At 46.0% G+C, this 12,366-nt stretch overlaps 1 protein-coding gene across 1 annotated transcript in view; it reads right to left on the reverse strand.

The window, feature by feature from the left end:
• Positions 1-7,182, reverse strand: part of LOC121928082 (papilin-like) — a 97,672-nt gene extending 90,490 nt beyond the window's left edge. The window contains exons 1-3 of the mRNA XM_042462328.1: positions 7,170-7,182; positions 5,417-5,608; positions 2,727-2,867 (exon numbers count right to left, since the gene is read on the reverse strand). Coding sequence (XP_042318262.1) covers positions 2,727-2,867; positions 5,417-5,608; positions 7,170-7,182 — 346 coding nt within the window. The remainder of the gene's footprint in view (positions 1-2,726; positions 2,868-5,416; positions 5,609-7,169) is intronic.
• Positions 7,183-12,366: the final 5,184 nt, after the last annotated feature.

Genomic DNA, 12,366 nt, shown 5'->3' on the forward strand with positions numbered 1-12,366 from the left:
GATCAATCTCATGTATAAGTCGAGGGCAGGTTTTGGGGCCAAAATTATGGATTTTAATACAACCTGTGGGTAAGTCAAGGATAAAACTTAGCGGCACGTAGCAAAGGATTTAAATGATGAAGCAAAGGAAAACAATGCCAAAGAACTTATAAAATCCCAGCAGGTATAACTTTGTGCTCACTTTAAAGGCTGGATGAATGAAAGAATAGAGGGAGGTCAGTGCTTCCAGAACAAATTATACTCTTGACTTTCACCGGGGATGGTCCCCCTTTTAAAAAATGAGAGTTAAAGTACAGTACCTGCATTGACCCACGAATAAGTCGACTCCGTTCTTTTGGGTCAATATTTTGATCTAAATTTCTAGACTTATACATGAGTATATACAGTATGTTAATTCTTGCAGACTGTATCATGCTGCTGCTGTTTTATCTGAGCTGGAGATTTGAACCCAGGACTTTCCTCTTGCCTGCAGCTGAGCCACGCAAAACTGGAGAATTTGCACCCCTGTCTCCTGCCTGGAGATGACCCACGAAAACTGGAGACTCAGGGCAAGATCCTGCGATCTGGTAATTCTGTTTTATATGCCTCTGTAATATAAATGGGGATCTTTCCCCATTTCTTTTATTCTTGCTGCTCTCTCTCTCTCTCTCAGCAATTGGGTAGAATGACGTTAGATCAGCCCAATGTCTTCCTTTCCTATCTTAGAACGTAGTTCCTATAATAAAACGTTTGACTAGTTTTATCAAGCCATTGGTGTCCTTGCTCTCGAATCATGGGCTCTAACCACTGCACACTCTTCCCATTGGAATAGGGAGGCAACTTTGAGATAAAGCTCATTGTTTCAAAGCAGGCGAGAAGACAGAGAGGTGCTTTGATGCAGCCTCCTTGAAATACCTGAAGGGCTGCCATGTAGAACGGGGAAAGAGCTGTTCTTCTGCCGTTCCAAAGGGAAGGACACCAACCAAGGAATCCAGATTACGAGAAAAGAGCTTCTGGTCAAACAGTTGGAAGAAATGCCTGGCGGCAAGAGCTCTTTCTCAGCGGCAGAGACTCCTGTGGAAAGTGGGAGCCTCCTCTTCTGAAGGCCTCCAAAAAGAGGATTGAAGGGCAATTTCTTGAGGGGTCTTTTGCTGGGGATTTCCTATACAGGCCCCAGGGAGCTGGACAAGAAGGTACTTGGAGATCCTTCTAGGTTTCTATGATATACTCTGGTTGGGGCTAATAATAGGATGCTGGGCCATGACTCTTTCTATCATGGAATCGTAGAGTTGGGAGAAACCCTAAGCACCATCCAGTCCCACCCCATTCTGCCATGCAGGAACTCACAATCGAAGCAGTCCCTGGGACAGAGGGCCATCCAGACTCGGTTTTAAAAACAGCCTCCAAAGAAGGAGACTCCACCACAATCTCTGAGGAAGGAGTCTGTTCCACTGTCAAACATCCCTTACTGTCAGGAAGTTCCTCCTAATGTTGAGCTGGAATCTCTTTTCCTGTTCCTTGCATCCACTGTTCTCTGGAGCAGCAGAAAACAAGCTTGCTCCCTCCTCAATATGGCATCCCTTCAAGTGTTTAAACAGGGCTCTCATATTAATTCATATTATTGTTAGCTGTTTCAATCTGTTTGGAGAGGCAGGATATCATCATCATCATCATCATCATCATCATCATCATCATCATCATCATCATCATCAGAGATGGTTAGGAGGCGATATTATTATTATTATTATTATTATCATTATTACCTCTTAACCATCTCTTCTCCGGGCTAAACATACATCCAGTTCCCTACAATAAAATAAAATATTTTTTGTATTTCTATCCAGCTTTTTGCAAGGCAATCAAAGCGGCGTACAACAAGTTAAAATACATCCATATATATATATAAAATGCCCCCCCCCTTAAAACAAGATTAAACAGTATAAGATTAAAAACTACATATTAAAAACCAACTAATCCAAATAAAATGATCATGGGCAGAGTTCATGAGACGGGAAGTCTTATTCATGGCCAAGTATTTTATTCTGGAAAGGCCTGCCAGAAGAGATCTGTCTTTATGGCTTTTTAAAAGCTCTCTAGATTGGTAATTTGACGGATCTCGTCCGGCCGGCCATTCCATGAACTGGGAGAAGCTGCAGAAAATGTCTTCTGGGAGGTTGCCGTCAGCCTGGTCTTTAAGGGTTGTAGTAAATTCCTCCCAGAGGACCTGAGTGTATGGGGCAAACTGTATGGAAGGAGGCAATCCCTTAGATAGGTTGGGCCCAAGCCATGTAGGGCTTTAAAGGTGATAACCAACACCTTGTACTGTGCCCGGAAACTGATCCCTAAGTCTCTCCTCATAGGACTTCATGGTTCCCAGACCCTTCACCATTTTGGTGACCCTCCTTTGGACATACTCCAGCTTGTCCACATGCTTCTTGAATTCTTTTGCCCAGAACTGGACACAATATTCCAGGTGGGGCCTGACCAAAGGAGAAGAGAGTGATGCTCTTACTTCCCTCAGTCTAGACACTATACTTCTATTGATGCAGCCTAAAATCACATTGGCTTTTTTAGCTGCTGCATCGCACTGTTGTCTCATGCTCAGCCTGTGGTCCACTAAGACCCTTAGATCCTTTTTGTGTGTACTTCCCCTTCTATTCTCTGTCCCAGCAACTAGTTCCACATCTAGTCTATCTCTGTGCAGAAGTCTTCCCCTTCAAAAGTGACTCCCCCAGGACTCCCCTTACCTGGCTCAGCAGGTACGCAATGGACGTGGCAGTCAACCTGGCAGCACTTCTCTCCCGGACCACACCAAGTATCATCAAGGCAGCCGACCAGGCAGGGCTCCTCCATCGAGGGACAAAGGAGTGGGCAGTAGCCCTGGCCCACTAGGAAGAGGAACAGAAGAGCGCCCCGGTCAGGGAACCCCAGGAAGACAAGGCTGGACTAGGACTATTCTTGGGAGAAGGCTAAGCCCAGGAGTTGGCCATAGACTGAGTCACACATTGCTGCTGCCACGGAAGGTAAGTTGCACCAGGGTTTAGTGGATGTTGTGATAGCTCTGTGTCATCAAGTTGTTTCCAACTCAAGGTAACCCTAATACAGGATTTTCATAGAATCGTAGGAGCTTATCACATGGAGGAGATCGGGGGTTTATCCCATGAATATCCTGGAAAAAATGCATAATTACGCAAAATGATTTCACACGACGTTGCACAAAACCCACCATTAAAATGGTGACAAAAAAGCATTAATGTGCATCTTTTTACTTTTGGGATTTCAGTGACAACGCATTTCCCATACTGCTTTATTTGTACAACTGCGTGTGACAATCATTCAGGCAATTACTCACCCTTTTTGCTTTATTTGTTGGATGCTTTGAATGCACTTTAATCTCTTTTTAATGCTGAAATTATCTCCAATGTGATAAACTCCATAGAGCTGGAAGGGACCTTGAGGGCCATCCAGTCCAACCCAGTTCTGCCATGCAAGAAGACACCATCCAAGCTCTCCCTGAGAAAGATGGCCTCTGTTCAAAAACCTCCAAAGGAGGAGACTCCACCACACTTTGAGGCAGAGTCTTCCACTATTGAAAATCTCTTACTGTCAGGATGATCTTCCTAATGTTGAGGTGGAATCTCTTTTCCTGTAACTTGCATCCATTAATCTGGGTCCTATTCTCTGGAGAAGCAGAAAACAAGCTTGCTCCCTCCTCAATATGGCATCCATTCAAATACTTAAGCAGGACTATCATATCACCTTTTAACTGTCTCTTTTCCAGGTTAAACATCCCCAGCTCAGGGACGTAGCCGGGGGGGGGGGGTTCTTGGGGTCCGGACTTCCATTAGAAAAATGGTGTGTGCTGCTGCGCCACTGCTCCCAAGCCCCATTATAATGGTGGCACTTAGTCTGGACCCCCCTTCCTAAAATCCTGGCTACGTCCTTGCCCAGCTCCCTAAGGTCCTCCTCAGAGGGCTTCATGGTTTCCAGATCTTCCACCATTTTGGTCACCCTCCTCTGGACACTTGTCCACATCCTTCTTGAATTGTAGTGCCCAGAACTGGACAGAATATTCCAGCTGAGGCCTCACCAAAGCAGGTTTCTTGGCAAGGTTTGCTCAAAGGGGTTTTGCTTTTGCCTTCCTATTTGATTGTGCTTGGATGGTGTTTTCCTGCATGGCAGGTGGGTTGGACTGGATGGCCATTGGGGTCTCTCCAGCTTTATGAGGCAGAAACAGTGTGAGTTGCCCAAGTTCACCCAGTGAGTATCTGTGGCCAAGTGAGGATTTGAACCCTGGTGCCCAGAGTCCTAGGCCAATGTTTAAACCACTGCACCATGCTGGGCCTGTGGGTATATGTGCCAGCGAAAAGAGAGGCAGTCAGGAACTGGGCACCCGCTCAACTCCAAGAGTGGAAAGAATGTGTTAAAAATATGGACAAGATTCATAATGCATTTGCTGTTGCAGTTAGGAAAGGGTATGGACCTTGCAAACTGTGCCCCTGTTAACATACAAGTGGCACAAATCTGGCATAATGAGACAATTGCTAATCGCTATTGCAGTTTGCTTCAATCTGTTAATACTGAGGAGGTCATATTTTGTATCTTAATGATATATTTTAAAAATACTGCATGCCCCTCTGCCCCCAGCTGCGAGGGCTTAAGTGCCAATTTAAAACTCAACCCCAGAAGCACTCAGCCTTCCTCTTCCCTGGACTGCCCTCTGGATCTCTGTTGATTCAGTGGGAAGAAACAGTTTGTCTTAGTATGTTCAGAACTGCTGTCCTCTTCAGCTTGTGAGCAAATAAGCTGTAAAAGCCAGTGCAACAAAAGCAACAAGCCCCCTGGTTTCCATGTCTGGAGAAAAGCAGGATATGAATACACTTGTCCCTCCACATTTGCAGCTTTGACTTTTGCATATTTGATTATTCACATGATCAACATTAACCAAAAGTTCCTGAAGGACCTAGAAATTCCTAGAGAGAACACTCCATTAGGCCTTTGTAGCTCCTCCAGCGCAGTTCTATGTTCAGTGTCTGTCGGATATTGACCAGAGTTTCCCTGGAGGACCTAGAGATTCCTAGAGAGCTGTTCTCTCAGGTAAAAACATAGTTTCCCCACATTTACAGGGGTCCTGTGCCCCTAACCCCAGCAAATGTGGAGGGATGAGTGGAAAGTGAAGGGAAATAAATTTCGAGAGGACCCTAGAAAGACGCCTGGACATTTGGAAAGGGAAGAGAAAAGCCCTCACTTCTGTCCAGTCTAAATGTCCAATTGATTCTCACATCTTAACCTGCCAGAGGTGCTCATTGAGTCCTGGTCATTCTCTGTTATTTTTCACCTCTGTGGTTTTGCACCTTCCCCGCCCCACGTTTGGGCATCTCGGAATCCATGATGCACCTGTCCTTCCCTTGCATTTCTCCCAAATCAACCCTCGTACCCATGGCAGGCTGCATGCAGATCTGCATTGTCCCCAAAGTGCAGCACTTCTCGCCTCCCGGGCAGGAGGCATCCCAGAGGCAGTAGACCCGGGCAGGAGGGATGGCACGGTCCTGTCCTGGTGGGCACCAGCCCTCCTTGTCTAGGATAGAGGCATGAGGCAAGAAAGGAGGACTCTTGGTCAGGGAGGTGGCTGTGGAAAAAGAGGTCAGAGGTCAGGAGGGACGTCTGGCACCGGGAGCTTTCCAAGGCCTTGTGAACATTTCTTTCCAAATTCCCACTTGGTTCCCAAAAGGAACTGGGAGAAGCCTCACCATCACAGGCCAAGGGAGAGTTGTGGGTGGCAATCCTTTTACTGCCACACACACACATGGGATTTGCAAGATCAGTGGGTCCCAAACTTTGGTCTTCCAGGGGTGCATTCCCACTATGATTTAAAGCGAATGGCTGATTGTTCCCATTTGAAACCGGTTCTGATCCTACAAATTCTGTTGGTGAATCGATTCCAAAAGGTCCTTCGTTCCCACTATGAAAGCAGATCTTTTCATTATCCCCTTGTAATCGCTTCTTTTAGTTTATTGCATGAGCTTTAAGAGTGTTTCAAGCCTCCTGGGCTGCAGCCGGGACGCGGGATGGAGGCAGGGATTATCACATGCTAAATCACCACCTAATTGCCTCCCACCATCACTCCGAATCCAAGCCGGATCCCAGCTGTGCTCCGCCAGCACTTTTTTGAAGTCAGAAGCTTTCCAGCTTTGAAAAAGTGCTGGCAGAGCGTGGCTGGGACCCGGACTGGTGGCGGGCGGCAATTAGGCAGCGATTTAGCATTCAATAATCTCCGCCTCCATCTTGCATCCCGGCTGCAGCCTGGGAGGCTTGAGATGGTTTTAAAGTCAATTTGATAAGCTCCTAAATTTCCCAGTGCCAGGTTTCAGTGGCCCTGTACATGGAGCAGAATCGTGCAATCCTAAAACCATAGCGTTAGTAGGAACCCTAAGGGTAATTTAGTCCAACCCCCTACCAAGCACAAAATCCATAACTAAACTACCTCTTTAGAGACCTCCAACAAAGGAGAGTCCACCATCTGATGCGGTCTGTTCTAGATCTCTCTCTCATTCTCTTTCTCTTAGACATATAGACACACATTTAAGTCTCCCTCCCAGCAGAGACAAACCTTGCATCCTCCCCACTAACCTCCTGGTCCTTGCTGAGCTCCGGCAATGATTGCCTCCAAAAGAAAGAGAAGGAAAGAGGCACAGGGACCCATGGCTCTGCCCAGAACTCAGTTTGATGCCCAGAGTTGTGCCACCGAGGGCTAAATACCTCCGCCTGGCTGGCCTAGCCCAACTGGCAAGAGGTGGGGCTATATCAACCTCCCCCTTTCCGTCTTCCATCCAGAGGAAGATCAAATATGGAGTTTCCCATCAGAGAGGATCTCTCTGCCAGCATGAAACTGTGCTTCCCTCCTCCAGCTGTTCCTCTTGGATTTGTCATCCTGGCTCCACAAGTGGGCTTTAATTCTTCACCTGTAGTTTCTTGACACCTGCAAAGTTTCCAGGTCAAAGCACCAAAGAAATGGTGCACAATCCCATGCACTGACCCAATTCAAATGGGATTGTTCTTCATGGAGAGTCTGTTTCCTATGGAGATGGAGTATGCAAACAGTGAGCCACAGACCAGCTCAGCAGCAAGAGCTTTGCAGTCAGATACAGGAGAGTCTAGAGCCCAGCAATGGTGCAGGACGGTTCCTTTACCTGGCGGGGGCATCTACAGCTACTGCCACACTGCAGAATTAATGCAGTTTTACACTGCTTTAACAGTCATGGTTCCATCCTATGGAATCCTAGGCTGCCTGACTCCTTTGGGCTCCAAAGGTATCCTCAGCTTGGCCTCTGTGATCCCAGGATGTTGTCTGAGGCTGCATCCTCACTGCAGAAATAATCCATCTTGACACTGCTTTAACTGCCGTGGCTCGGTGTTGTGGAACTGGGTTTTGTAGTTTGTTGTGACACCAGAGCTCTCTGACAGGGAAGGCCACATAGCCCCAAAGACATGGCCACATAGCCCCAAACCCCCACAAAAAACGATCCTTTTGTTGTTTGGAAATCCATCCCCAGGGGAAGGACGGAGGCTAGAAATGTCGCTACACTTTAAACATATGTTCCTAAATCCTGTGTAACGCTTTTGTAGTATGAGGTTGCACACATTAAGGACTTCATCATACTAGCCTTTGATCTGCCACAACTGAGCTAGTTTAAGAATGGAAGCATACAAGTTTGGCATCATTTCTTAACCCACGTTCCCATAGAATGGTTCTTTGGCAATCCATGGTTGCATGATCGGTTTTCTGTGCCTCCAAACACCGCTTTCTGGGAGGAAAGGGGGACAAGCCTCCCAGGAGGAAGGGGCTCAGAGAGTGTAACTTGGCCCAGTGGGTTTCCATGGCTGAGTGGGGAGTTGTAGCCCAATGCTCAAACCACTACACCACACTGGATCTCTCTTTCTAAATATGTTATTCCAATTCACAGAAATTGACACGTATGTGGTTGTATGATGTGTAATCCCCTTTCTTTCTCTCTGTGCCTTTCTCGCTCTTTTTCTTGCTCTCGGCTGGCTGTGGTCTGCTGGTCTTTCCATTCCTGGAACTGGATTGCATTCTAGTTGGAGTCACCCTGCTGTCTTTTGCTGTCTGGCTGTTCCTCCTTGCAGTGGATATAGCTGGAAATAACTCAGAGGTTTGGGCCCAGCAATGGCTTATCAGCATCAGAGCTTGGAAAAGTTCCTTTTTGGATTAAAAACCACAGGAGTTTCAAGGTGAAACATCCCAACAGGGCTTTGGCTTTGGGACAGGTGCCATCCTGCTGATCTGATTCAGTAACCAATGTCCTGTTCATCAAATCATAGAATGATAGAGTTGGAAGAGACCCAGTGGGGTCCTGCAGGGCAGAAGAGGCTTGGACTGGATGGCCCTTGGGGTCTCTTCCAACTCTATCATTCTGTGATTCTACCTCCCTCCACTTTTGCTAACATTATTGTTTTTTCCAGTGATTCATTTCAAACTGGCTTCTCCTGATGTGGCCAAAGAACGACAGTCTCAGTTTAGCCATCCTGGATTCCAGGGAGAATTCAGGCACGATCTATGCAAGGACCCATTTGTTGGTCTTTTTGGCCATCCACAGGATGCCCAGTACTCTTCTCCGGCACCTTATCCCAAATGAATTTATTTTCTTCTTATCTGATTTCTCCACTGTCCAGCTCTCACATCCGTACACTTACCCAACAGGTATTTTTAATCTCCGTTTTTAAAAGTCTCCTCTGGGTCCACTTCCTCTCCTTTGTCTTCTCTCTCTTCCCAGGAGGCCTTGGTTCCCCCTCCAGAGGCCAAGAGCGCTTGCAAGAGAATGTCTTCTGAGCACATTGTGGTCTCTACCGCCCATTTTGACGGATGCCCTTTTGCATTGTTCTCCCTTGCAATCCACGAAGGGAGGACAGGAGAGATCTGGGAGCTGGGTCAAGTTGCCAAAGGCTGCAGGAGTCAGGAAGGATGAGGAGGAGAGAAGCACTGGGGATTTGGCTTTGCAAACTGAACGGCCGGACAATGGAGCTGCCCTCCCTCCGCCAGCCTCCAGCTTACTTGAGACCTTTTGGCCAAGTTGGCATTAGTGGTGGCACCTTTCCTTCAGCCCCAGACCCCCAGCCAACTCCTTTCATCCACACCAATGTCTTTGTGATATTCACTCTAGATCCCATCATCCTCCCCCCAACATCTAGAATTGTTAATAGGATTCAGGAAGGCTCCAAACCAACGTAAGAAACAACTTTTGCTTGGAATTAAGGAGAGATGTTACCGAAAGTCTAATTGGTTCTCTAGAGGAAATATTTGCAGAAGGGTTAAATGCTCAGCTATGGAGTCAAATAGAATAGACAAGGAAGACGAAAGTAGCAGTGAGCAGTTTGGAAAAGGAAACTCTTTTTATTACCTAGTGATTAAAATATTTATATCTTGACTTACATCATAAAATCTCCAGGTAACTCTGAGAGCCATAGGATCCGGGCAACTAGAATCTTCTCTTGGCTTATCAAGACATTTATTAAATTGTGAATTTAGATGCTGAAGTTTAAATGTGGACAGTTTTTAAAATTGTGTATGTTTTATTTGTCCTTTGAAACTGTTGCATGTTTTAGTTTGTGTATTTTAATGGATGTCATTCATTGTTGATTTGTTGTTGTTCCTCACCTCGGTCCATGAGGAGAGATGAGTGAGAAATAGTAGTAGTAGTAGTAGTAGTAATAGAGTCTCAATTTGGAAGGGATCCCAAGAGTCATCTCATCAAATCCCCTTCTGCCATGTAGGAATACACAAAGTAGGCCTCATTCACTCTAAGTGATAAACTGCTTTTTGCACTGGATCATTTTGAATCACTGGAGCGATTTCGCACCGAATACCTCTACACTCGACTATAAGTCGACCTCATGTATAAGTCGAGGGCAAGTTTTGGGGCCCTAATTATGGATTTTGCTATGGCTCATGGATAAGTCGAGGGTAAAACTTAGGGGCATCTAGCAAAGGATCTAAAGGATGAAGCAAAGCAAAGCAATGTCAACAACTTACAAAATCCCAGCAGACATAACTCTATGTGCTTCGCCTTAAGGCTGGATGGATGAAAGAATACAGAGGGCCAGTGCTTCCAGGACAGATGATACTCTTTCCTTTCACCAGGGGATGGTTCCTGCTTTTAAAGGAGAGTTAAGACACAGTACTTACATTGACCTGTGGATAAGTCAGGTCAGGGTTTTGGGGTCAATGTTTTGACCCTAATTTTCTAGACTTACTTATGAGTATGTACAGTAGATGTTCAGAGTATTGCTTGCCATGACTAAAGCTGTCTGTGTTTGCATTAAAGTTTCATTTCATTTAAATCTGTAACCGATTGAAAGTGGCGATTGGAGCCAGCCTGCAAGAGAAGGGGCAATGGGCAGAGGGGAGGAACATACCCACCCCAGAGGTCTTGCCAGACCGCCATTCTTTCCTTCCCCTCGGCGCTTGCGTTCCCTGGGGCTCTTTGTGATTTCACATTTCCCGCTCTGCCAAGTCGTCCCGTTAAATCACCGTGCAGCTGCTTTGCGCGTCTGCCAGCAAATTGTTTCCCTTTCACCTTTAGTATAACCTGTGTGCAACTCCCTCACAGAGATTTACACTCCAGAACCACGGTGTAGGAGCTCTGCTACTGCAGCTTTGAACAAACAACATGTTTGTGCAAATGAAACTTTTGCAAAAAAGTCCTGAAAGGACAAAAAGGGAAGGAAAATGTACCAAGATTCTTGTAACGTGTAGAAACACTTTCAGGATGCCGTTTTCTTGGCCAGATGCCTCTTCCAGATGTCAGAAGGGCCTGCCCTGCAAACACACAATTCCCTTCTGTTTGAAGTTCTCCAGGTGCTGGAATGTGTACTTTTGGCAGACTTTTAACCCAGAAGCGTGACGTTTTCCTCCTGTGGCTTTCCGTCCGTCTGCTGAAATGGCAATGCTGCTGATCTGGCTTTAATTTTCCTTTAGTAGCAATATATTCTATCCAAACTGGAGAGAGCCAGTGTGGCAAGGAGACCTGAGTTTTGTTCTACAGCTCTGGAGACCAGGGTTCAAATCCCAGCTTGGCCACGGAAGTCACACTCTCTCAGCTTCAGAGGAAGAAGGCAAAGGCAACCCCCTTTTGAACAAACCTTGCCAAGAAAACCCAGTGATAGGGCTGCCATAAGTCAGAAACAACTGGAAGGCACAGAACACAGAGATGTGTTCAGGTTTGTTTCAGGATAAAAGAAACAAGCAAAACTACGTCTTGTGGTACTTTCAAAACTAACCCATTTATTTTGGGTGACTCCACTCCACTTCTTCATATGCACAAAGTAAAGCCTCAGTAGACATTGGTGCAAATGTGGTGTGTGTATGTTTGTATGGCAGGTGTGTGTTTATATGAAACATAGTAGAAATGCAGAACATGCTGACGCAGTGATGGGGCGGCAAGTACAGTCTTAGCAGTGTTTGCAAATAATGTTTAAAAGGACAATGTTGTAGGACAGTCTTTGAGTATCCTGGGAGACTGAAGTGTCTTGACGGTGGATTTTGGGTATTGCAATTTCTAATGTTGCGATAAGATGTTTTATTGCAACATTAGAAACTGCAATACCCAAAATCGATACCATTCTGCCATCTGGTGGCAGGAAACAGAAACTGCTGGGAGAAGTGTGCCTAGAGTTGGCGTGGGGCGATCTATGGGGTATTTACTGGGTATTTGCAGAGGGAAGGGCAAAATGAGGGCATTCTGTCCACAGGTGCCTTACTAGTAGCTTCTGCTCCTTTGTGACTACAGGAGTAAACAGTTTACTGATCTTATATGAAGTCAAAGGCTTTTATGGCTGGCATCTATAGTTTTTTTCTGGTTTTTTCAGGCGCTGTGGCCATGTTCTAGAAGCGTTTCTTCCTGACGTTTCTTCAGAGACTGATGGCATGAAAGAGAGTGGGGTCTCTATCTATCTATCTGTCTATCTATAGACACACACACATGCGCATGCATGCACACACACTCTGTTGCGTGACCTTGAGTTGGGAGGAGTGATTTCCATGTTAATATTCTGTGTATTGTTCTGTTTAGTTCGTGGTCCATGGTCTACTGGGAAAACCTCTGACCCTGATGGTGGTTTTCATTTGCATTTGCTGGGTCTTGGTTTTAGTGTTTTCCAGGACTGGGAGCCAAACTCTGTTCTCTTTAAGGGTGTCTTCTTTCCTGTTGAAGTTGTCGTGGTGTTTATGGATTTCAATGGCTTCCCAGTGCATTCTGACCTGATGCTTGTTGGCCTGGTCCAGAATTTCAGTCTTTTCAAACAGCATTTTGTGCCCAGGAGGGTTCATAATGTGTTCTGCTACGGATGATTTTTCCGACTGACCCAGTCTGC

The sequence above is a fragment of the Sceloporus undulatus genome, chromosome 4, assembly GCF_019175285.1.
Source record: "Sceloporus undulatus isolate JIND9_A2432 ecotype Alabama chromosome 4, SceUnd_v1.1, whole genome shotgun sequence".
Taxonomy (NCBI): domain Eukaryota; kingdom Metazoa; phylum Chordata; class Lepidosauria; order Squamata; family Phrynosomatidae; genus Sceloporus; species Sceloporus undulatus.